Here is a 27055-nt window from a genome sequence, read left to right as displayed (position 1 = left end):
TGGCCAGTGGCATTAGCGATCATCCACTCGCTTGAAGTCCTGGAAAAGTCCACGGTCACGCCCTTTGCATTGAGTAGCACTGGGCCCTTATTTTCAGTTCAATTGTCTGTAGGAGAACCCTCAATCCTTTTACATTCTCCCTAGCAGTGTTTAAAAATGATGGGGCATTTTTCAATCTCTATTTTCATCAGCGTTGCACATTCATCCACTCCCTCCATTCCTCCAAGTCTTCAGCACTGTTGCCTTGTTCATTAGTGACTCTACAATTTAGTAATTGCAGAGGTGCACATCAGTAGTTCTCATGTTTGATTTGCAGTTTTTAGTATGCATAAAGGTCACATATACCGGGTCCTTGCTCTTTATGTACTAGAGTCCTAGATTGAGTTACATATTTTAACTGTTGCCCCAGTTGACGCTGTTCCAGGAGTCTTGGGAGGTGTAACTCTAGTGGAAGATGAGGCTTTGTGCTCTCGTCACTTTTTTGCATCTGGTTGGAAATCAAATTTTTATTGGTTACTTGATGTATGGCAACTATTGTAGCACCTAGTAAGATTCTTCCACCCAGACTTGGCAAGCATATTTTTGGTTGCTGTTTTTCCCCCTGGCCCCTCAAGCCATTTGTTACATTGCCTCGGATTTATTGCCGCCTAGACCTCAGAGGCAGTTGGAGCTCTGAGGTCTCCTGCCGGTCTTATAGGTGGGCTCCAAGGGTTGGAGACCGGGCTGGTGGGATTTTTGGGGTGTTCTGGCCACTTGCAGCCTCCATGTACTCTCAATATTGGATCCAGCCTCCGCCCCCCTGGGCTCCAGTTGTCTGTGATGACTGATCCGATGCCAGATGTTGCTTTCAGGGAGAGGTGAAGTTGGAGTGTTCATTATTACATTTTCTTGGTGCCCAAGGACTGACTAGTATACTTTTGTCTTGTTGTCAGTGCGACTGGAGGCGCCTTCAGAGGCATACAGCTGGTGTCCTTTTTTTTTTTTTTTTGTTGTTGGCCCTTTTCTGCTCCTTTGAAGTACTGCTGCTTGGTGGAGCGCTTTGAGCTGTGAACCTTGGTTTGTGAGTCACAACTTGCTTTTCACCACAACCCCACACCTCGCTTGGTTCTTTCTTGATAAAAAAAAGTTTAAATGGCCCGACTGTGCTATGGATTTGTCCTTTCCATTGAAGAGTGATTCTTGGTTGGCCTTTCCTTATGTGTTTCTTTATTTGACTTTTCCATTAGTTTGCTGTAGCTCTGATCTTGCATAGCGCAACATACATTGGTCACCGTACCTAGTCCTTCCCTAATGGATTACTGCTTCAACCAGAGCATGTCAAATGTATCAACTTGCCTAAAACCTCAAACCATACTATTCAGTTGGTATGTCCTATGAATCAGTAGCCTTCAATGGTCCAGTACCAACAGTAATGTGTTAATTTCTTCCTTAAGCCACGTTATAAAAGGCTCCCATGTATCTTTTGGACCCGATGCCATTGGCATGAGATCCCAGAAAGTCTCCAGCTGCTCCTCACAATAGGTAATGTCTCAGATCCATTCAGATTCGAGGGTGTTTAGGGGCCCCCCATATTTTTCTTTACATGCACTTCATTGCTTGGTTTTACTTGTAAGAAAGTGTCCCACTAAGGCCATGATAGTACAGCACTCAAGACAACTGTACTGCTGCGAGGCCACTGCCAGGAGGAACTGAAAACCCAAGGCTTGTTGTTTGGACGGAAAAACGTAATTAACAATGAAGTGCATTGATGGACAGTGAATTGCACTCCTACTCGGTTGCACAATGCTCAAACTGTTCTGTATTTTTTTTAGGTGTTAGCTTTGTTGATGGGGCGCTTATCTCTTAAGGGTGGATAGCTGTAAGGGGGGGCTGGAGTGCTTTGGCCTCACATCCCATCCCAGTGACCTTGCCCCTTGCATAGCTCAAGATGGGAGGTGGGTGGAGTATTTTCAGGTTATCTTTTTTCCCATTTTATAGTCATTGGGTTTGGGGGCGACATTCACTGATTCCCAGCTCGTTGAATCAGACTGGGTGGGTTGGTGGTACTGCCCAAGGGTGGGGGAGGAATAGGTTATTTTTTTTCATGATACGGTTAGGTTAGCTTTGTTGGGTCTGTGTTTAAATGCCTTGTGAAATATGCTGTCCAGGCCCTTTTGTTGGTATAGATGTGGACCTGCAGGAGAAGATGAATGGATGATGTTGGCAGTATGACTACCTCATGACTAAATTGATTATCTGTATTGTCCGTGGAATAGTTAACTTTGAGAAGTGTGGGCAAATGTTTGCTTATTTCTAGCGGCACAGGGTCGATGTGGCATTCCTACAGGTTATGAATGTCTGGGGAGATTAAAACCCACTGCCTGCAGAAACGGTGGACTGGCAAATATATGCTACTTCCTACGCAGGATATGCACAGCGAACACTTATTTGGTATACTGCCAGTGTCTCTTTTTAGACCCTTGAATCATGTGGTGGAGCTTGAAGTATGTCATACTTCATGGTATGCTGGAGGGTCAGGAAACTTGTTTCATTAATGTTTATGCTCCCAGGTCAGATTTTCCAAACTTCTTTGGTTGGCGGCGGCAGCTCCCTATATGGGTCGAACTGTAGTATTGGCAGGGGATCTTAATTGTGTGGTGGATGGAATGTTAGATCTCGAACCTGCAAAAAACCCCAACTAATTGGGCCACTTCGGGATATGATGGAAGGCCTCCGCCTATTTGTCGCTCACGCCATACACCTTGAGCAGCGCCAGTTTTCCTATCTTACTCAGCGACTGGTACCTTTTAGCTGCTGATTTTGTTTAGGTTCTGAAAACACTGTCAAGTAATGTGAAAGGTATCTGAGAGGCAACGGCACATACTACATATAGTCTAGAGTTTTGGTGGCATGCCTGAGCGACCGGCAATCTATGATTTAGTGCAGAGGTCCTGATTTCCCCCATTCGCAGCGACTGACTCAGATACAATAGTACGTTACCGTGAGGAATATTGGGGCTCTGCGTCAAAGCGGGCACTTGACTGGGAGGCTATGAAGGCTGTATTAAAGTGTAGGGGAGCGTTGTGTATAAAAACATCGTACAGGGCCCCCTGTGTAGACAGAAGGCGTAATAGTTACACTCTAGAGTTCTGCCAGAACCTGTCTCGAGCACTTTCAGGGTCTTTGCAACTACGGCAGCTCCACCGATCTGACCATTGCGGAACCAGAAAGTGTGAGTCCATCACAGATTACCTCCTCAATTATAGAGATAAAGGCGGGGATTGAGGTGCTGACACTAAGGCACCAGGCCCCGATGGGATTCCCCCAGACCTTCTCTTGAGCCAGGAAGATCTTTGGGCGCCCATACTTACCAGGGTAATAAATACTGCAGTGGAGACAAAGATGCCAGTGTCTTGGTCTACGGCCACAATAGTACCCATATTTAAAAAGGTAACCTAGCCCACAATGTTAACGGGCCATTTCACTTATTGATGTGACTATGAAAGTCCTAGGCAGGGCTATTCTTAGCCGACTAATGGATTGGGCGGAAGAAAACTACATTATCACTGATACCCAGTATGGGTTCAGGCATGGCGCCTCTACCACAGATCAATGCCTTATTTTGTATCTTCTGGCAGCCAAGTACACTGGCCAGTGAGGACAGTGTACTTTGCTTTCATGGATCTTACGGCAGCATTCGATCGAAAAATTGTGGGAACTATTGGAGGCCTTGGGAGTTGATCCAGGTTTGGTAAATATACTAAGAGCATTGCACCAGAACCTCTGCCCAGGTTAGATATGATGAGGGGGGGGAAACGTCACCGATTGCTTTCCATGTTCAAGGAGAGTGAGGCAGGGGTGTATCCTGGCCCCCTTCCTATTCACTATATATATTTATATTATATAATATCCTAGCCCAGGCGCTGGTAGCATTGGGGGTGGACTGCCCACAGATAGGAAGGAGAAGCATCCCTGTGTTACTGTACGCGGATAACACAGTGCTTCTGGCTCTCACTGCACGGGGACTCCAGTGCCTTATAGATGGCTTTGTCCGTTTTTATGGATAATCTAGACCTGTCACCGAACCTTACCAAATCGTATGTCATGGAGATAGGAAGAGCACCAACCAGGACAACTAAGTATACAATAGGCACTCGGGGACTGGAAAAGGTCAAGTTATTTTTATATCTGGGGATTCTATGTGACAGTCGCCTCAGTTTCAAAGCCCTTGCAGACGAGAAATGTAATACATTAATTAACTCAACAGGGGCAACAATGAATTTTGCGAAAAGGCTAGGCTGCTGGTCCCTGGAGCAAATACTGAACCTGTATAGCTCTGTAAGTTGTGCTAAAGCCCTATATGGCAGTGAGGTTTGGGGCTTCACAGATCCACACAAATTACAAACAGAAGAAAATAAATATTTGAAACTGGTACTAAAGGTCCCACAGAGCACACCTTCGTATATTGTTCATGAGGAACTGGGCTTGGGCCACATCACTGACAGGCTGCAATGGAAACCCTTGCATACTGGATTAAAATATGGACTAATCCAGAGGCGGGCCGAGTAAGCAGATAATATTGGATTGTATGACACTGGATCAGGCATAATATTTCATGGCTCCAATATGTCAGGGAAAACCTGTCGGCCTTGGGCCATGCTGAATATTTTTCCAGCCAACAAAATTGTTTTTCAGGGACAAGGGCCACATTAAGACAGTTTTTAAATAGAGCAATAGGGAAGAAAGGGAGCTGACCAAGTTATTGGAGAGAACCCACCAGCTAGCAAAGTCGTGTTTGTAAATGGAGGACAGATCAGGCTCCAAGCCCAATCACCAGGACAGATTTCTTATGACCTGCTTCAGGCTAAACTTGCTCCACCACATTCTGGCTGTTCCGGCAGGGTACACAACGCAGTTGGCGATGAAGGCTCCATGCGGTTGCGACCAACGGTCTCTGCAGGACACGCTTCACTTTGTTTTATTATGCTCTGTCTATACTTGCCCTAGTGGATTTTTTTATTTTTAAAAGATATTTTAAGAAACGCTAAGTTTAAACAAGCAAAGGTGGCCCTATTGTTCCTGAAATTGTCTGTAGAGCCCCTAACGCTATTTTGCTCAGTTAATTTCCTAAGACTGGCGATGAAACTTATAACTGGTAGAGGGGAGGGATAAATGTCTTGGGTTTAACATCTGTTCAGAAAAGGGATGGTACCCCCCCACCCCCCCCCCACCCCCCGGGTGTACATGATCTAATCATCCGTGTCTGGACTCTGTAATTGTTTTATGTGATATCTTATTATATTTTTTTTGGATTACCTATTCTAACCTAGGATAATTTATGCCAGCTCTTTGAGATGATCCTTGTAAGATGAACCAATCGTTCTTTATGTTTGGCCTGTATATAGACTTTTTAGTGTGATTTCAAAAAGCTTGAGACATTTTTTTTTAACATTGTACTTTTTTATGGTATTGTGTTATGCCAAATAAAATATTTTTTTGATTTACACGAGTTATTTTTAGGTTAGGTGCTGGCATTGAGAAGGTTCCACTATTGGCTTGAGGTTTTCTGCATCATACAGGGTCCGTCGACAACTGTAACAGGAGACCATGTTAAAGAATGTAAACTGGGTGAATGGAAAGAGGTGCTTCCCTCTGCCCCCATAGATTGCCTGAGTGGTGTAACACACAGGAAGCACTATTTGAAGATTGGTGCAGTTGGAGAAGTGTACCTATACTGCTTCCCGGCAGGGACTACACATGGAAGAATATAGAACGGACGCTCTGTCATGATTGCTCCAGCAAGAGGTGCCTGAGACCCCAGTACTCCAGCTGTATACAGATATAGTGGAACTAGTAAATACCCAATACACGATTAACTGTTTCAAGCCCATCCTAAAAAAGTATACATGGTAACTATCTACGACCGGACTAAATGCAGGAGTTTATGGCAGCTGTCTAGTTTCTATGCCTTTATGTGGCGGCCCAAGATGCAATGATTGTTAAAGAGATAATTGCAGTGATTCGATAACTGAAACCCGCAAAAACCCCTTGTAGTGACAGATTGCCTGTGGGATTTTATCATAAATGTATGGAAACAATAGCTGATGGGCTGCAGGAGGTTTACAATGTAGTTCTGGATACTGGTTCCTTGCCAGCTTCTATGCGAGAGGCTCTTGTTGTCATGATACCAAAATGGGACAAAGGGCCTATATCTGCTTCATTGTGTAGACCGATCTCGCACCTCAATATAGATATGAAGAATTCAAGTGTACTGGTGGCGTCTTCTCCCTCTTGGTCCGTCTCATCCATACAGATCAGTCTGGATTTATTACCATTCATAATCTTCTGCCACTTAACCATGTTTGTTATGCTCTACAGCTCTTGAAGGAGTATTTTGCCCTGGTGCTTCTTGATGGAAAGCAAGCCTTTGACTAAGTCTTTGTTGTAGGTACTTTGGGAAATCGGGCTGGGCCCTGACTTTATCATGTGGGTCCGCTTTCTCGACTGCGCCCTATGCTAGGGTGCAATCGGGAGTGGGCTCCAATTCCTCTTTGTTTGCACAGGGGCATCGCCTCTTGTTTGTGGTTGCCATGGAACTACTAGCTGGGACCTTGCATCGCAGGATGTAACCTTATGGGGGATCTCTGTTGAGCAGTACTTTATTACACTGGAGGAGGCAATGGCCTATTTCTCTGGGAACTGGTAAATATATTTTAATATATAAAAATCTTCAGTACAGCTAGGGAGGAATGGTTGTCTTTTCCTGATGAGCTGGCTAGGTCCAATACTCTAATGGTCATGCTGTGGATACCATATGGCAGTCTAATATCCTATCTGTATCTGGCTCTTTGAGATGACTTGCCGCGAGTGTAGGTCAGTAAAACTAAATGGGACACTTGGAGGAACCCTTGTCAGCCAGGGAGTGGGTGAAAGGCCATGAGTTAGTCCGGAAAGCTGGTTCCAATGTGCGTTTCAAGCCCCTACAATATCATTTTGTACGTCTCTTATCTCACGCCACGTACGCTGCATGCTATGTATGATGCCTGCCTGGACGCACGTTGCAGGGCTGTATCAGCTGACTTTCTCCAGGTTATGTTGTCCTGACCTTACTGGAAGATTATTGCTTGGTGGCCACAGGTTGGAATATCCCATTGGAGATCCAACAAGAAACCTTGGGATTGCTTTTGGCCCCGTGTTAAGGTAATTAAGTAGAAAATGTGTCCTGGGATTAGTTTTGGCCAAAAGAATCATCGCTATAGCATGGCTTAGGCTTCTGCGGCATGGTTGACGGATATCTGCGAGTGGACGACTCCGTAGGGAGTGCAAATGCACCATGTATGGAAGAATAAAAATTCATCTGACAGCCTTGTCGGTTATGTTGTCCTGCAGTACAAGAGTAATTGGCCCTATCCGATGTCTACAAGGTGACTGCGTGGTCAGTGTCTTCATTTAGATATCCATAACTGTTATATTCCCACATTCATATAACTGTTAGATACAGTGGCCATCGAGGACTGATTGTAGCACCTTGTTTAGGTATTGTACAGGCATCCACAAAAGCAGGTTGTTGGGTATTTGTACTATTTCTACATTTACTTGGGAGATATGCAGAATGTGATTCTAGTGCTAAAGATTCACATTTTCTTTTCTACATGGGCAAGTTGAGTAAATTTTGAGGATCAGCTTTTCAACTAAGATCTTGTCAGAATTGACACAGAGCCTTGGTTGCCTGGTAGCTTTGCTAGTTCTGTTTATGCATTATTTTTTTTCTAAAGTTTACATTGCTAGTCTCCATATTTTTGTGTTGGTCTGTTTTTAATTCTGATCTTCTTGCTAGGTGAATCTCCGAGGCAACCATGTCGAAGCACCACTCCTCGGAGGCAGGAAGTGCCTTCATCCAAACACAGCAACTCCATGCTGCCAGTGCTGACACCTTCCTAGAACACATGTGCCGCCTGGACATTGACTCTGAGCCAATTGTGGCGAGGAATACTGGAATTATCTGTACTATTGGTACGTAACATTTTGAATATGGTGCTAATGCCTGCTTCAGTGATGAAATAACCTTGGAGTTAGCCCTGGCCAAGGCTTTTTGGTAGTTTTTTTGCAAGCTGATGCTTCTTTCACTTCTTGCAGGCCCTGCATCCTGTGCTGTGGAGACCCTCAAAGAAATGATAAAATCTGGCATGAACGTGGCTCGTCTCAATTTCTCACACGGAACCCATGAGGTATGAATTTGGACATGGTAGTGCTTTATGGTTCCATGGGTAAAATATTGAATGAAAACTCGGGTAAATTAGAGGTGATGGCAGTGTTTTGGCATTCTTTAGACCGTGAGTGGAAAGCAGACTACCAGCTTTGGGTCACGTTTTTGATGTGGAGCGCCTATATGAGATGGTAGTGGAAGTTCTTTAGAGTTTGAAGTGCCAGTAGTAGTAGCTGAGGGAAACTAGGCTTTTGTAGTGCTGATTGGGTTGTGAAACCAATAAAGTGCTATAGGAGACAATGGTGATTGTAAGGAGTGCTTTGGGCGAAGAGTCGTTTAAATGGTAGAGTGCCAGAGTCGAGGTCAGTCTTCAGCAGGTGGTCTTCAAAATGAGATTGGGTATTGAAAAATGAAAAGCTTTTGGAGGCTTGATAATTGTATTCTAGAGATCATAGGGCCAGGAGAGCTGGGGATAGATGTATGTAATGAGGTTATGGTGTTGCTCTAATGTTCATCGGGCAAGTGGTGAAGGAGCAGTTGGTTAGGTGAGGCAAGGTCAGTGCTGTGCAGTTTAATGTGAGGAAGGGTGCAGGGGAGATGCAGATTTATTTGGAGAATGAGTGAAGCAGACTATCGGATGAGGACATGGCAGAAGTCTACAGCATTGAAAGCCATGAGTGGAGGCAGTGGTACTCCTCTATGGTTTCATAGGACCAGTAGTGTAGAAGGGACTTGTCTCCTCAATTTTGGTTTCAAGGGCAAGTAGTTAAAGGGCTCTTGAGTTAATTAGGCAGTACCATGTTATAAGGTTAGTGTGTGGAGGAGAGATGGGAACATGTGGTAATGGCACATCTCTAGAGTTCATATGGCCAGTATTAAATGGTCAACAGCCAGGAAATGTGGGATAGTGGCATTATTGTATGATTTCTAGGGTATTCAGGGAGGGAAATAATGGGTTGGGGCAACATTGGGGGGAGGGGGGTGTAGAATAGCTATTTATTGGGAAGTGGGAGAGGGTCTCTCCAGGGGTTGCTAAGCAATAATTGTACTATGCATTTTGACTAGCGTGAATAAGAGCAGAGCTTTATAGTGCTTGTCTTAGTAGAGTCAATGCCCTGTGGGAAGCGAGGCCATGATGCTGGTCTTCGATACACAGCATTATATATGGCCATTCACTCCAACACTGCCATTACCTCTGCTTGCTTCTATTTCACAACTTGCTCTACCTCAGTTGGACTAGTGGTAACCCTGCTTTCGTCTAATGGCAGGCAGGTGAAGATGGTGACTATGATGTAGTTTCCAGTCATTGCAGTGGGTGTCTAGGTTGAGGTTGCATTCTGCTGTTCCGTTCAGGGCCTGTAGCAGGAGGGGGGCAAGGCGAGCCAGGGCCAAACCAGTCCAAGTGGACAATGGCAGACCAGTAAACTGGCTTCGTAAAGTGATTTTAGTAAGGACTGATCCGACAAGAGCAGTGGATTGAGAAATATTAAATTCACTCGTGATGGCACTGAAGTAAGAGGGAGGTGCTGAAAGACCATCTCGGTGTAAGGTATTGGTGAGGACTGGGCTAGTGTAGCTTTGACGCTTGCACTTAAGCCAGTCTTTGTAACGCTGCTTGCACATGTGCTGTGAATCTGCGTCCTGCCCCTTCTGCATATTCTGCTGCCCTGTCTCCATCCATTAGAGTTGTCATATTGACTCATTACAGTGAGTGTCTGGCTGGTGCCTTCCCTGGCGTTAGATTTTTCTCTCGACCTTTAGCAAAAGGTCACTGGAAACGGAATCCATCGTGGCTCTGAACTATTAATAGACAGTCTGCTGGGGGAGGTGTCCTTCTCTAACCTTGCGCGATTACATTGGAAGGCTGCTGTGGTGTGCAGGAATAAACTTTTCAGAGGGCTCTTGTTACATGTCTGCCAATGGTAAAATGAGTGGGAGGGCTGAAATAAACCATCTTGTATTCATACATGTTAACAATTTGATCAATGTAAGAGGGAATTTTTGAATACCAAATCGGGGAATCGACTTTCCCCATTGACTTGCATTAAAGCTGAGGGGGTTTTATGCTGAAGACGCTTAAAATAAAGCCATTATGGTCCTCACATCGGAAGTCTCGCCTGAATCTGGTCTGTCAGCATCTATATGTATTTGCCATACTTCTGAGGGTTATGTCTCACGAAGGTACTGCATAAAATGTAATGGATATGCTAACGTTTGCTTGAGGTTTTTGTGCAGTATATAGTAAGTTTGGCAACTTTAGGTCCACTGTATTTCTGCTTTTCAGTCTAATACTTTCGGGTGCGAGTCTGAAGATATTTCCTGAAGGTTTCTCGGTCAATGTTTTGGAGAGTTGTTACTGCTTAGCAGGGAAAGCACATCCAGTATGAATACATTTGCAATTTGAGCCTAAAGTCAGGTGCCTACTGCAGTAAACTTTAACAATGCTTTGTGTTGAAACTGTGCCTCTGAAACAATAGCCCTTGTGTCCCAAGTGGTTTCTCATCCAAGCTTTGTAAAAAACTGATGTGACTGGCGGTTTGTTATGCAGGAATCTGGAAATCCCAATGCATGTATTTCTCTTTAAAACCCTACCTCCCAATCCCAGTGTCCGATTCTGGTATCGTTCACCTGCAAACAACTTCAGCTTTTCCATAGTATTTCCAAAAGCAGGTTTATTATCTTGAGAGCGCACAGATGCCCTCTGTATTCAGGGAAATTAATTGCATGCAGTGGCGGGTGTTCCATTGATACAGGGAAGTTTCTTCAAGGTAACTGTGTGGCTCCCAAGAAACGATCTACAGTGAAGCTGCCCACAGGTTAACAGAGTAGTTCGTACCAGCAGTGTTACTAGTCTGATGGTGACCATGTGCGGCTTCTGTCCTGCTTCTACACTTAAACTTGCACAGAAGTGCAGGCAAAGGTAAAGTCCATAGATTTTGGATGTCATTCATAATCCTACCTACAGATGCTCTGTATCTAACTTCATTACGAATCTTTTCTGCCGAAAAATCTATACTGCAAATGATCAATATAGCGTCATTTCCTGCATCAATTTGGTTCAATTTGGACCAAGATTTAGGTCTGATTCGCGAATGGCTCCAAGTTCGCACTCCACAACTGATGTTAAGTGAAGCTGCTGACTAGGTCTAATTATTGAGCCAGAGAGGGTTCTCACTTCTCCTTTTTTTCTTTCATAGATTGTTTTATGATTATTTGCAGAATTGGACTAAACACTGCTCCCCTATGCTAGACTCCCACCCAAACAAATACCTATGCTTTCCTCATGATCCTTAGGGTGTTGGCTTCTATTCCGATCAGGAAGTCTATCATCTGTGCTGACTGATACTTTATTTGCAAAGTGATGACTTGTTGACTTGCAGTGTCCGAATTTCCATACTGAATTTCTAACTTCTTCCTACTTACCCCGCACCTTTTTATTTCCTAACAGTACCATGCAGGCACAATTAAGAATGTACGGGAGGCTACAGAAAGCTTTGCTTCAAACCCCATTCTCTACCGCCCAGTGGCCGTCGCACTGGACACTAAAGGTCCAGAGATACGCACTGGGCTTATAAAGGGAGTAAGTATATATTTAAGTCTGTCCCGTGAGCATTTTTGTCAGTGGATCAGAAACATTACCTATCCTGTCATTTTTAGAGTGGCACAGCAGAGGTCGAGTTGAAGAAAGGAGCTCCGCTCAAAATAACTCTAGATGATGCCTACAATGAAAAATGTGATGACAAAGTTCTTTGGTTGGACTACAAGAATCTACCCAAGGTCGTGCAGCCTGGTAGCAAAATCTACGTAGACGATGGCCTGATCTCCCTGTTGGTGAAGGAAGTTGGTATGTGAGACAATTTTACTCTTCTATAATATTGGGCTGCTGTTCAGTGGGATTCGTAATCGTGTTTGTTTTACTATGGTGAGATGAGGTTATTGTCAATCGTGTTGGGAGCTCTTTCACGGTTACCCAAAGGTTTGTGGGTTACCTTATTCAAGGAGCATTCATGATGCCAGTTTAGAATGTTAAGTCCCTGCAAGGAGCAGTTCTGCATCATGACTTAACTAGGCCACTAACTGTTTCAAAAAGTGAGTGAAATTAACTGCACAAAAGTAGCTAAATGGAAAGGTTTTCATACATTTCTAGATCGTGGTATTGACACAAACAAGCCTTTTATTGGATGAACTACCTTTCAAACATTACAGAACTTATATAGTGTGGTTGCCAACGGTCTGTTCAACTTCATTTCCCCTCCTTCTGATCTACTTTTTTTTCTTTTGTTTGGTAAGCTAATAAATGCGGTACAATGTTGGAAATAAAATTTAAAGTAGCGTGGGAGCAAGGTTTCAGTTCACCCATGTACAATGTCCAGGCTGTTGGAGCACAGGAATTGAAGTCACAACAATAGACTGTTTTGGCGCTGATTGTATTGAAAATCAAGGTGTAAAAGGTAGGACCGGTCTTTGGAAAACGCAAAAGGAATGTTGGGATTGTCTTCACGTAGGAAGGTTACTCTAAATCTTTGCACATTGCCCCTGGCGGCTCATCAGTGCTGTGTACAGTTCTTGGGCCGCAACTGTAGACAGTTTGAATATAATTTACAAATGGGGTATGGTGTAAGCCACAAATCCTGTGTTTAAAATAAGTCAGTCTGCCTACTGTAATGTTCTTTATGGAGCAGGAGGAGATGACTGACAAAAAGCGTACTTTCAGAGCTAAGTGTTTGATTTTTAAATTGAATACCAGCTTTTAACTTATTGCTTCTGGCATTTTTAAAATCTATTCTGAGCATTGAAATCTTGAGGCATGACTAGTTTTTGTTAAGTTAACATTTAGTTAGTTGAACAGATGACAAATGCTGGCATGATTATGTGAACACAAGGAGATGATGGACAGTGCTTTGAAACTTATAAGACACTCACAACCCTTCCCCCCCCCCCCCACACCCCCCTGTCAGATCTCGGTTGGTCAGTCTTGCTCACTTTTCTCCACTCGTTCAGACCCAGCCATATGCAAATCGGTCTTGACCCTGTGCCTCATGGGAACAGTCCAGACCAAACTGTCAAGCCAGGTCTTTACTGTACCGGAAACAAGCATCCTGGGACCAGTTTTGGGGTAACACCCCTCATCAGCCAGGCTAGCTTGAATCCAGTGGCAAAGTGAGCAAGGGACCCCGAAACCGGTCCCAGGATGCTTGTTTCCAGTTCAGGAAGGACCTGGCTGGACTGGTCCCATGAGGCACAGGGTCCAGACTGATTTGCATATAGCTGGGTCTGAACTGAAGTGGCGAAGTGAGTGAGCTAAATTCACCCCACATCTGTCACTGGGGGTGAGTGTCTAAAGTTTCAGCGCTCCATCTCCTTGTGTTTGCTATGATGTTTATGTTGCCTTGACCTAAAACATCTGTAAAATAGGCTAAAGCTTTATTTACACTAGTGTTTGATTTAGATTTTTTTAAAGCCTTGGGATCAGCTGTCTTTCTTGAGGTGGGAGTCCAGTGTTTAATGTTAGGACAAGTCCCTTGAAGATTAGTGGAAAAGGTGAATGATGGTGGTGGGGATTTGGAGGGCTTGGCGTACTCATTACCAGGTACCCTGCTTGCATGCCTATGGGTTCCTTATGCTGGAGGGACAATATGCATTTGAACAGCTCTATTCTGATAGATACATCTGCCAGCGGATTCCTCACCTTGTGAATATCCCCTTGCGTCAGCAACATTCGGAAATTCTTTTATAGCTTCGCACTGACGTGGGCGACGTCATAGAGGCACGGCATCGCGCACGACTCCGCTGAAGTCACCAACACCATATTGGGCCCACGCCGGCGTGATTGCAGTAACCTTGTTACTTTGTTATAATTGTGCTTCATTGTCTTCTCTCTCGACATGTCTTCGAAGACCAGGTTTAAAGCTTGTGGGGAATGTGGCAAAACCATGTCATTACGGATCCACATGAATGCTGCGTATGGTGTCTGAGCTCCGACCATGACGTCAAAGGCTGCCCGTCTTGTAAGAAGATGACACCTAAGGCCCTTCGGGAGAGAGAAACCAAGCTTCTTGTGGCGCAACTTAAAAGCAAAAAGGAGAAAAGTTTGAGGTCACGAACTCGGCGGTCAAGGTCTCGTTCGAGGACATGCTAGGACTATTCCTCGGCCCATGCTTCGAGATCTTCAAAAAAGAAACCTAAGAGACCCATGAGTCCTGGCCTCACTCAAGGAAGGACTCTGGTTCAAAGCCGAAGTCACAGGTGAAGCTGGTTGAGAAGGTAGTGGTGGCTTCGGAAGAGCAGGACGCCGAGGGTGAAGTGTCTCATGCGAATTCGCCAGGTTCACCGAGGCAGATATCGAATCCATCTCCGTTTCCGTCCCATCCTTCAGGTCTGGAGGATGAAGCGGAGGAGGTGGTTGGTGAGAGAGAGGCTCCGTTGCCTGCGTGTCGGTCAACTCCAGTGCACTAGCCCGAAGAGGTCGACGTCATGTCGACTTTGTGCCCTCAAGAGCAGCCCGGGGGTTCGTACCCAGCCTTCCAGTCTCCAGGCCAGGATCCAACGCAGTTCCTGAATGCAATGTTCTGGATTTACTCCAGCGCTATGTACCCCACTGGGGCTCCTGCTGGTCTCACGGGTCCGATGGCGTTTAGTCTGGGTGTTCCTCAGACCTGTGCTCCTGCGCCCTTTATGCCGGCTCCAGCGCCACATTGGCATTTTCTGACGCCTGCGAGGCCTTCGACTCCGAAGCCATCGTCGACGCCGAATCCATCAACTCCGATGCCGAACCCTGAACTACCTTGTGTGAAACTACCTCATCCGACGTCCGGATCGGCGCCGGCACTGGGTCTGACAGTCTACAGTGGATCCGTCGGCATCGTTTGTGAGGCACAGGTCGAGGCGTGAAGCCCAGAGGCTTATGGAGGAAGAAGGGTTTCTTGAAGATATGGACGAGGGTGAGCTGCAGGAGTCGGAGGACCCATTTGATGACCTGAGGGTGGCTAGTGGCCTGGATCGGTCTCCTGAGTGGGATTTAGCCTCCATGTCGGATGCACCCTCTAAAGATGTGGCTCCTTACCATGTTGTGATAAAGAAGGCGGCATTACTCTGCCTGCTGCTGAGTTTAAGTAGAATATTCTCACAGAGGTCCTTCATTCACCATCTTCAGTGATTGAGCCAATGCTGCCATTTAATGATGCCCTAGCAGAGCCAATTTTAGAAGTTTGGAATAAACCTTTGTCGGCTCCTGCAGTATCTAGGGCTGTTGCCAGGAGATATAGAGTTGCTCTTAATGACCCGGAATTTTTGTCCACACACCCTCTGTCTGAGTTTGGTGGCCCCGGCTGCCTGTTCCAAGAGATCAACAGGAGCTTTTCCACAGGTTCCTGCAGAAAAGGAGTCGAGGAAACCGGATCAGGCTGCTAAAGGTTTTCTCCTCCGCCAGCATGGCGTTAAAGTCCACAAACGCGACCTGCCTGATGGGGCGTTATATCCACGCCCTGATGGATACTGTAAAACAGTTGGTGCCAAAGATACCTGAGGATGATAGAAAAGACTTCCAGGAGGTTATCTAGGACACTAGGCTGCAGCAAGGCAGGTGATCCAGAGTGGTTTGGACACAGCAGATTCTGTGGCGAGGGTCATGTGCTCTTCGGTGGCTACGAGGAGATCTGCATGGCTAAAATCGTCTGAGTTATCAACAGATGTCCAGTCTGCATTAATGGATCTACTTTCGACTGGTCTGTTTGGCAAAAAGGCACGTTCTGCTTAGAACGTTTTCAGGACAGCAGGGCGACAGCTAAGTTGTTGGGCCTTCAGACCAGGGGCACCTTTGGGAAACGTTTTAGAGGGTTTGGCAGATCTTCTTTTCATTCCTACAAATAAACTTGGCCGCAGCAGCAAAATACACTGTACAAGGCGTACAGGGGCAGACAGAGCTCGTCCCAGAGGTCGTAAAGTCGCCTCCTCTTCCCCTTCCCAGCCCCCTGCCAACGCAGCAAAGCCGCCCTAGATCTGCCATTCCGGATCATGTGGGCCCAGTGGGGGGGGTCAGCTTACCCATTTCCTACGAGATTGGGAATTGATTACATCGGATCTTTGGGTTCTCAATCTCGTGGAGAATGGGTATGCTTTTCCCTTTCGGGAGTTCCCCCAAATTATCCTCCTTGCCAGGGTTATTGTTCAGAGGACCACCTGCTTCTCCTGCAGGAAGAAGTCCTGGCGCTGTTCAGAAAAGGTGCGATAAGTGGTTCCGGAGCAGGAAATGGGTCAGGGATGCTACTCCCGGTATTTTCTGATCCCCAAAAAGGATCGCAGGCTTCGGCCAATCCTGCATCTCAGGATCTTGAACTTGTATCTGAAGCAGGAGAAGTTCAAGATGCTCACCTTTGCTCGGGTTCTTCAGGTGCTGCTGGGAGAAGACTGGATGGTGTCAATTGATTTGCAGGATGCGTATTTTCATATTCCCATCTTGAAGTTGCACAGAAGTATCTGTTTCACGGTTGAATCTGAACACTACCAGTTTGCGGTCCTTCCGTTTGGTCTTACTACTGCACCTCGATTCTTCACCAAGGTAATGGCAGTGGTGGCTGCACATCTCAGAAGATCGGGGATACCTGTAGTCCCGTATCTGGACGACTGGCTGATCAAAACAGTCGCCGGAGAAGGTGCTACATCACCTGCAGGAGACAACTCAGTTGTTGCACAGGTTGGGTTTTTCGATCAATGTACCCAAATCTCACCTGGTGCCCTCCCAGTGCAACCTGTTCATAGGTACGCTACTGGACACTACGGTATGCTGTGCATTCCCTCCTCGAAGGATTCGCGACCTACAGGAGATTCCTTTATTTCACAATGGAGCGGTTGTTTCAGTCCTGAAGGTCCCCCGTCTGCTCGGTCTGATGGCTTCTTGCATTCTGTTGGTCAGCCATGCACGCTGGCACATGAGGGCACTCCAGTGTTGCCTCATCAGGTAGTGGTATCAGCACAACGGAAATCTTAGGGAGTCAGTCAGGATCTCCAGAGAAACTGCGGCGGATCTGTCTTGGTGGAGCGTAAAGGACAATCTGTCGTAAGGAAAGCCCTTTCAGCTGCCTCCATCGGTGGCCAGTGATAACTGATGCATCCACTCTAGGGTGGGGTGCTGATCTGGAGGTCAAGGGCCTTTGGTCTCCAGAGGAAAGGTTGCTTCACATTAACCTTCTAGAATTACGAGCCATACGTTTAGTGCTCAAGGCCTTCCTCCCGTTCTCGGTCCGTCGGTTCAAGTCCTGACGAACAATACAACCGCGATGTGGTATGTCAACAAGCGGGGAGGAGTGGGTCGCAGTGCCTCTGCAGAGAGGCTCTGCGTCTCTGGTCCTGGGTTTAGGACCATCAGATTTGTCTGATGGCAAATCATCTGGCCGGAGTTCTGAACGTACGTACAGACCTCCACTCATGGTCAGTTCTCAGCCGACCATGAGTGGAGGCTTCACCCGGAGGTGGTTCGTTATGTCTTTCTGCAGTCTCCAAAGCAAGGAGCACTGGGGGACGCGTTTCAGATGAGTTGGGACTCGCAACTCCTTTACGCATTTCCTCCCATACCTTTGATTCTGAGGGTTTGTAGTGTTCTAATCTAGGACCCAGATCGATACTGTGACCGTATGCCCCTATACGGCTATAATACATTTATGCCCCTATAATGGCATAAACGTTCAAGTGTATTTCAGAAACTCGTCTCTGGCCTCACACGATCAGCCACATTTCAGAATCGCTTACTCTGCAACTTCCTTTGCAGCTCATTAGTGCAAATGACACAGCAGAAGCCACTATCTAAGATTCCTAGATTACACTCCGTTCTTCAACAAGATAAACTCAGCAACCTGGGAAATCCCCGCTTGCTATGTTTTGATTAGTAATAGAACTCTAATGAGCACTGAGACTATCACTTCCTAGTGACATCTTTATTGACGTCTTATGTCCAAAAACTTACGTCAAACCAGGCACCTTTCAGGTATAAATATTACCAACGTTACCTTAAGCAAACGCTGATGCAGCTGATCCTAACTCGGCTGCTACTATCGCTGCTGCTATCGCTGCTAACGAGCGAACGATGGTGTGGTGAACACAGGAGCTGAACAGCTGTCCCCCTGCAAACCCCAGCAGATGCAAGCTGCCCGCGGACTCTACCCCTCCTCCTCCTCGACGCACTAAGACGCTGTCTTTTCTCCTGCCGAGAAAATCCAGCTCTGGCTTTTCCAGCCTACTCTTGCGAGTGACTGGGATATCGAGTCCTGGAAGGAGATACAAGACCTCCAACATTCTATTCCAGAGGTATGGTGTTGACTAAACCCTTAGAGAATTCCTGAAGCAAACCTTGGCAAAACCGACTTAACTAAAACTGCTACCTACTTACTCCCTCCCAAGTATTAGGCTTGGGTCAGGTACACTGTGGTAGGCGTAGTTAGAAGCACCAGTTGAGTACGTTAGGCTAAATGTATATATATGAATGTATATGTTTTATTCATTTTAAACCATTGTATGGCTAAGAAACCATATCCATGCTTTTACAGTATTTTGCAATCCTCATTTTACTGTACGCACTTTTTATAATAACTAGCCTTGCAATTGTGGCAATTCATTTCTCTTGTATGAGAGACTGTTCAATAAATACATTTTTATTGAAAAATCCTGTCTCTCTATTCTCTGCATATTGGTGAAAGTAATCTGCACAAAACTGACTGAGTAAAATAACTGTATTGTTTCACACGACCCTAGAGATTGACTCTTATCTGAGGAGCAAAGTTGTCATGTTTATGCGGTTGTTGGAAAACTGAATCCCTTGTCTGTACCAAGGAAGCTGATCACTTCCTATTCAGTCAAGAAAGTTTCCAGTGACCTCTGAGCTAGTTGGTAACAAACCCAATTAAGTTTAGCATAGTCAGTGGAGACCTGGAAGATCCGCACTTCTACGTCTATACTACTGTTTATGTTATTCCAATGCGCAGGGCCTATTGGGAAAAGAGGAACTACACTACAGGTTCTGAGGAAGGTTCGCCAAGACCGGGCCCAAGTTATATTGATCGCCCCGGATTGGCCAAGAAGGGAGTGGTACACAGATCTTCACCTCTCCTCGTGCTTGCTGCTCCGTCTCCCTCACAGGGCAGATCTCCTCTCCCAGATGGAGGGGCAGGTTCTACACCCCCACCTCCAGACCTTACACCTTCATGCCTGGAGATTAAACTGGGCAACCTGAGTTCCTTTTCTCTCCCACACGATGTGGTGGATGTCATTTTGTCAGCCAGGCGTGACTCCAATAAGTCCATTTATTCCTATAGATGGTCTAAGTTCGTTGCTTGGTGTGGGGAGAAGTCCATTGACCCTTTAAGGGCTCATTTGTCCAATATTCTTCAATTTGCTCTTTCCTTGGCCCAGCACGGTTTTGCGGTGGCAACTATTAAGGGTTATTTGTCGGCCTTATCGGCTTTCCTTTGTTTGCCGGACCAGCCCTCTTTGTTTAAGTCCCCTATCGTTTTATGATTCATCAAGGGCCTTACCAATAAATTTCTTCCAACTCCTTTTATTGTACCTCAGTGGGACTTGAACCTTGTACGTACTTTCCTGCTGGGTTCGCCTTTCAAGCCGTTACACAAGTGTCCCTTGATGCTTTTTGTCTTTCAAGACTGTTTTTCTGGTAGCAATTACCTCGGCAAGGAGGGTAAGTGAGCTTCAAGCTCATAGTTCAAAGCCCCCGTTTTTATCCATTCATGCTGATCGAATGGTTCTCAGGACCAGGGCTGCTTTTCTGCCGAAGTGGGAACTACCTGGGGCAGTCTGTTATCCTCCCCCTCACCCGTCCAAGGAGGAGGAGAGGCATCACCGCCTGGACCCTAAGAGGGCGGTGAGCTTTTACTTGGACCGGACGAGAGTTCAGGTCGGATGACCAGCTTTTTGTTGGATTTGCTGGCTGCAGGAAGGGGAAGGCTGTGCACAAGCGCACGCTCTCAAGATGGATACGTTTATGCATCAAGATCTGCTACTCCCTGGCGGGTAAGGAACCTCCAGAGGGTGTAAGGGCTCATTCCACTAGAGCGAAGTCTGCAACATCTGCTCTTTCTAGGTGTGCCTGTAGAGGACATCTGCAGAGCCGCGACTTGGGCCTCCCTCCACACTTTCGCGAAGCATTACTGCTTGGATTCTGAAGTGAGGAGGGACGGCCACTTTGTGCGCTCTGTCCTCCAAGATTTCTTGGTATAGCAGAGTGGACACCCTCCTCTGGGAGTGGGGACCGCTGTGGGAATCTATTCACAAGGTGAGGAATCCACTAACAGATGTATCTATCGGAGGAACAAGTTACTTACCTTCAGTAACGCTTTTTCTGGTAGATACAGTATCTGCCTGTGGATTCCTCACTGACCCACCCGCCTCCCCGTTGTCCGCTATTCTATACGTGTGTGTGTTTCCCCCCCCCCCCCCCCCCCAGGTATAGAAGAGTGGACAACGGGGAGGCGGGTGGGTCAGTGAGGAATCCACAGGCAGATACTGTATCTACCAGAAAAAGCGTTACTGAAGGGAAGTGTCATAGGGCCAGGTAACTTTGCTACTACTGTTATAACTAAACCATATTTGACGAATTGTGGGGAGGAGGCCAAGAGGTAGTTTTGTTTGCTGAGTGGCCAGCAAATGAGCACCTTCAGCCACAGCTGGGCGGTTGTTGGTAAAGTGTGTGTAATTTTTTAACCTTTCTTTTTAGGTGCTGATTATGTCCTCACTGAGGTGGAGAATGGGGGATCTTTGGGTAGCAAGAAGGGGGTGAACCTACCTGGTGCAGCTGTTGACCTTCCTGCTGTTTCTGAGAAGGACATCCAGGACTTGCAATTTGGTGTTGCACAGGATGTGGACATGGTGTTCGCATCTTTTATTCGCAAAGCTGCAGATGTCCAAGCGGTCAGAAATGTACTTGGGGAGAAAGGAAAGAATATCAAAATCATCAGCAAAATTGAGAACCATGAAGGCGTGCGCAGGTAATCTGCTGATGTCTACTTGTGTTTGCATTCTGAGGGGGCAGGTAGTCCTTTTCTTTGAGGTCACGGTGCTGTGTGAAGGTTACAAAGGTAATGTGCTCCTGCTTCTGAGTGACCCTAATTGGTGCATGATGTGTGTCCAGAGGTGATAATTAAGGTGATGATGCTGCTGAGGCCGTGTATGCAGTAAGAGGAATATTACTGACTCACAAAGTTGAGCGTAGTTTATTCCGGAGGAGCCAGTTTTAAGAGGCCGTATCACTGCTGGCATACTCACTTTCACTGAGATCTAAATTTGGCCTTCCCTTAGCTAGAAAATTGTATTTTTTTTTTTTTAATTTTCTAGCACAAAGCTACATAGATTTCAATATGTTGAACGATCTCATTTGTTTAATAGTGCTGGCATAGGAGATTTTGCAGTTTGCTCATCCAATAGAACTCCAAATACACACAACTTGGAACTTTCAAGGTTGTGAATGATAGTTTGTACTAGAATAGCTGCAGCATATACAATGACTATGGCCTAGGCAACTGTGGTGCCATTGCCTGTAAGAAAAAATCTGTAATTAACTGTTGTAGGCTTGAAATCTTGGGGTGGGGAAGCAGGAAGATGGTAAGTTGGGGAGCTGGACAAGAAAACATTCTTTAATAATGCGGTTCTAGCCTACAATTAGTGTTTCTTCTCCAGCTTTTGTAGATTTAAACGCCTAGGTTTGACCTATTTTGTAGATGTCAGATGTGGTTGCCGTTTCGATCGGTTAAGATGTTTGTGCTTGAAAGATAATGCAAGAGTACTAATTCTGGAGAGGGGAATCTGTCTAGTTTCACTCTTCCCAGCTTCCTTCGGTTTGCTGCAAGCATATTGAGGAATTACATAAACTGTATTGTAAGAGATTTATCATGAAGTCCTAGATGTTGCCCAGTAGTGTGGCTTCTACCCTAGGATTTTAATAGCTGTCAATCTCCCTTTTGTACAGGTGTGTGGGGGGGAGAAAATTCCCAGATTACAAACTTTAAGATGCTTATGCAGATAGCATATCCAGTTTTGCCTACCTATTCCATCAGTTTGAACTTACGATATGGAAAAACATCTATGTACAATCAAGCTTGCTTCCTAACTGCCCTTCTTGCAGTAAACCCATTTTGGTGGATCATTGTTTGAGACTAGTAGCTTTCTGAATTTCTAAGTAGTTATATCAGGTTTGTTAATTCGGAGATCTTAATCACCAGTCTAATCACTTTTGGGTATGATTTGATTCAAGTCTCTCTACACAGTAAACTGCTTACAAGGCCATGCATGTGGCTTGACATTCTTCTATGTGGTTCCTTGGATCACGTTTTTGCAGGAGTATGGCTTTAACCTGCCAAAAACTACTTCAAATCCATGGAAACCTGTCTCTACCAGTGGCATTTTTGTGCTTTCCGTGACTAATCCATGTCAAAAGTTGTAATTTGTGTTCTATGTATTGCTAGGATATCTGTTATGTAATCCGTTTTATCCAGTATTAGGATATCTTTCATAGATTCACATGCTTGAATCATTCCATGCCGTCTAGATGGGAGTCCCCGGTACATTTTATAAAGGTAATGTTACATTAGACAAAGATATGTTACTAAATATAAGGCCTTAGGCCTGTTACCTTCTAAGTGTTGATTTAAACAAAAAAAACTTAACCAATCAGCTGACACCACCCTCTAGAACCTTCCTGGAAGGAGCTCCAGTCCCTCAGATTTTCATAAGCACTGTGCATATCCAGAGATACAACTGAGTATTAAGTGAGCCCTTCCAAGAAAGGTCGGCGGGTGGAATGTGACTATTTAATACACAAATACAGGATAACTCTACTTACTGTCGTCGGAGTGACTATGTCGATGACAACAGTCACCTCCGTCTCGCTGCGTCTGTTTCGTTGATGACGAGTCAAGCTCCTTTGTCATCGACAATAAGGATAAACAATCGGCTATCACCGAAGATGGCAACTACCAGTCCATCTAAGATGAGTGCTTCGACTGTGCCTGCATTGACTGTCGACTATGTATCTTATTGCATCGTTAACTGACTAGACAACGAAAGTTCAGTCGATGACTGTATTGTCATCTACTACAGTTACGTCTAGGACATCCATTCCAATGCCAGTTTATGGTTACTCGACAACAGTATGTGTACCGATTACTACTTCATAGATGACACCAAAATCCAAAGCAACAATTAATTTTGAAGCAAAAATGTCAAAGATTAACACCCTCATTAACTTCTAGTAAGGTTCAAGCCCTATTACCAACTCCTTTTTTAGAAGATGATGGCTGAGGAAGACAGCTTGTTTGGGGCTGCACAAAGCCCCTCTGAGTTGAATGTTTTAATACCAAGAAGAGACTGATCAGTTCTATGAGTAACATTTGCACCACCCTGACCAACGACAGCAACAGCCAGAGATGGTATGTCTTCCTTCCGCTCTGATAACTGACCTACAATTTATGCTGTGGACTACAAAAGAGGTTCCCTACGTCCGCACCGGCTCCTGTGCCAGCGCTTTCTCCACCTCCTGCGGTACAAGTTCAGTCTCCACCCCTTCCTATATCAAGTGTCAGTGCAGCTACTTCCATCTACAGATGAAGAGCAACAAGAAGGGGAAATCCATGATGCACAATCGCGTCCAGACGAATGGGACAATTACATTATCCCTCTACTAGTGTCCCCTTCTCTGCCTTAATTAGACTCTCCTCCAGAGTATATTGGAGGATTTCATAATCTCGTGGAAAGAGCATCCAGATGTTTTGAGCTTCCAATGCCTACTCGCCAACAAGACTGTTTCCTTTACGATTTCAAGGAAACTTTTTAACAAATTGGTCAGGCATATGCCCATTATCGACTATTTGAAAGGGCATTAAAATGAGACCCTGCCACAGTTCCTCCAGTCTTACCAAGGCTCGACAAAATGCAAAGCACGTGCCTGTCTCCTAGGTCCACCCCAAACCTGATTCAGTGATTTGATTTTTTTTTTTTTTTCCCCCAGTCCAGGCAGCTCAACGCAGGTCAAAGAACCCATCTGCTCCGCTATCAGCACCCCAGATAAGGAGGGTAGGAGGCTAGATAACATTGGCAAACTTTTTTCCACTATGTCTGCGTTTGCAGTGAGAGCATCCAATTCCTTAGGGCTACTTGGGTGCTAGAACAGACAGATGTGGTCAGACATCGCTCCTGACCTCAACGATCTCCCACAAGACAAGTTTTACTGGAGGACGAACGCTCCACTTCAGAGATTGACCGTGCGATGGATATCGCTTCTCCTGGTTTCTGTCTGCTAGCTGGAGCTGCGGTCCTAAGGCGCCATGGATGGTTAAAGGCTACAACATTCGTGCCTGAAGTCCAGACCAAGATTCTTGATATGCCTTCCAATGGGCAAGCACTTTTCAGTAAGCATATCAACTAAGCCCTTCAGGGAATCTAAAAAGACTGATCTGGCTAAAGCCTTGGGCACCCTCCAGTACAAAGGAAACCCTTTTTGTGGTGCAAAAGCCAGCCATCCTACCGGGGTGGTTACCAGCATTATAGGTATCCTTCCAATACCAGCACTACAGGACACAGTACGCTCAGACAACAGCTGGTGACTGCCTACAATAAATCTTGCTTTCGAGGGAAGGCTGGATGACAGGTTCTGCAATACGTCCATGACCTCACTACTACCGGCTGCAATTTCTTCCTCTTTCCCCAACCCCCCTGACCCCCCCCCCCCCCCCCCCCCCCCCCCACACGTAGGAGGCAAAATATCACATTCTCTCCAACTGGAAGCAAATTGCAGCGATCGCTGGGGTCCTACAACTAGTACAATTTGGCCATTCCATAGAATTTATACAGCCACCTCCGCCAACACCAACTTCTGGCTCACAAGCATTTGTGCCTGTTACAGTTGGAAAGAACATCGATGATCCACAAAGGAGAAATAGAGCGTGTTCCCTTTCATCAAAGCTGGTAAGGCTTCTATTCCCATTTGTTTTTATTGCGCAAGAAGAAAAACTAGAGGATGCTAACTTTAGATTTATGAAATCTAAGCAAATTCTTCAGTCATTCCGTATGGTCACCATTCAGGAAGTCTTGCAGCTTTTCAATGGGAATGACTACAAGGTATCCTTGGACGTCAAAGACTCCTATTTCCATATAACTATTCACAAGAAGCATAACAAATTTCTATGGTTTGCTGTAGCCGGCAGGCATAATAAATTCAGTTTTACATTTTGGGCTCAAGTCGGCTGCACATTTTTACAAAATTCCTTGCTCCAGTAGCTGCATATCTCCAACCACATCATCCCCTGGTTTTCTTAGATCTGACGGGCTCGTCAAAGCTCCTTCTTTTAACGCCGCAAAACTCTTCAAAAGCCTTGACCACTCAGTGGGTTGAGGTAAACCGGACCTTCGACCTAATCAAAGTGACTCCACAAATGGTTTCCTCTCTAACTTGGTGAACTCATCCTCACTATCTGTCTCAAGGCTTATCTTTTCTTCCACACGCCTCACCTTTGGTGCTGAGGACAAATACTTCTCTGGAAGGTTGCAGAGCCTTCCTACAGGAGCTTCAGATCATTTTGATGTGGCCACCTTCTCAGTGAAATCTATACATGAATCTCTTGGAACTAAGAGCAGGCTTTCTAGCCCTTCAGGCTTTCCTACCCAGGATACAAAATTCTCTATTGCTTGTCAGGACAGACAATACTACGACAATGCACTATTTAGACAAACATGGAGGAACTCTGGCTCTCTCCCAAGAATCTCAACGAATTTGGAATTGTACAATTCAACACAATCTTGTTGAGCAGGAAAGTAAAATATAGTGGATTCATTAAGCAGATTACAGACAACCTGCCACGAGTGAGTAGAACCAAGATGCTCTCAACAGAATCTTCTCCCAGTGGGGCAGACCAACAGTAGACCTGTTTGCTTCAAACAGTAACGCCAAATGGCAACACTTCACAAGCTGGCATCCCCAACAAGATCTCCGGGGAATGTGTTCAATAGTGTGGTCTGGCTTATTTGCTTACGCTTTTCCACGGTTTCCCCTCCTTCCCAGGGTTCCAAGAAAGCAGAACCTTGCAAATTAATTCTGATAGCTCCAGCGTGGCCTCGCCAATATTGGTTCACGGAACTTCATCTCCTGTCCTTGCAGCCGCTGATTCCTCTGAAGCGGTTTCCAACTCTTCTAACGATGAACCAGGGACAAGTTCAGCACCTGAATCCACACCCACTGAGTGGATCCTGAGTTCCAGGAATTTTGAGACCTAAACATTCCTCAAGAGCGCAGGGAGATTTTGTCTTGTGCTAGAGCAGACTGTACCAACAGAACATTCTTTAAAATGGAAAAGATTCTGCGTCTGCAGGGCTCATATTCCACTTGACCGCTCTCATAGTCGAGCTAAATTTAACAGGGTCGAGCTGTTTTTAGGCCCTGCTCGCCCTTTCTGGCGAGTAGGAAAACAACCCAACTTTTGTCCTCAGCCTGTGAAAACGGAGCAAATGTGACAAGATAAGATTTAAAGGCATTTTTATTGCTCACAAAGTTAATGAGCAATAAAGATGCCTTTAAATCTAATCTGGTCACATTTGCTCCGCTTTCACAGACTGAGGTCAAGTAGGTTGCAGTTAGATCGAGGAGATTTTTTTAAGGTACTAGTCCTGCAGGACTAGTGTGTTTTTTTTTTTTTTTTTTTTTTTTTTTTTTTTTTTTTTGGGGGGGGGTGGGATTTTTCGAGCCCTGGTCTGGATGCTCTAAGGTGCATCCCCTCACTTCCTCTCCGGAGAAAGTCTTGCCATAACTCCTCCATCTAGCGAATTCTGGTCTGGCTCCTACTTCGATCAAAATTCTCTTGGTTGCAATCTCCCATTTTTGAA

The 27055-nt window shown here is 45.6% G+C and overlaps 1 protein-coding gene across 2 annotated transcripts in view; it reads left to right on the top strand.

Moving 5' to 3' along the window:
- PKM (pyruvate kinase M1/2) overlaps positions 1-27055 on the top strand; it is a 65435-nt gene that overhangs the window by 12849 nt on the left and 25531 nt on the right. For both annotated transcript variants that reach the window (XM_086959236.1, XM_086959235.1), the window contains exons 2-6: positions 7817-7992; positions 8116-8207; positions 11634-11765; positions 11843-12029; positions 20904-21174. In XM_086959236.1, coding sequence (XP_086815362.1) covers positions 7836-7992; positions 8116-8207; positions 11634-11765; positions 11843-12029; positions 20904-21174 — 839 coding nt within the window. In that variant the 5' untranslated portion in view covers positions 7817-7835. The remainder of the gene's footprint in view (positions 1-7816; positions 7993-8115; positions 8208-11633; positions 11766-11842; positions 12030-20903; positions 21175-27055) is intronic.

The sequence above is a fragment of the Lissotriton vulgaris genome, chromosome 2_2, assembly GCF_964263255.1.
Source record: "Lissotriton vulgaris chromosome 2_2, aLisVul1.2, whole genome shotgun sequence".
Lineage (NCBI taxonomy): Eukaryota > Metazoa > Chordata > Amphibia > Caudata > Salamandridae > Lissotriton > Lissotriton vulgaris.
Note: the sequence above shows the minus strand (reverse complement) of the source record. Positions and strands in the feature narration are given on the sequence as shown.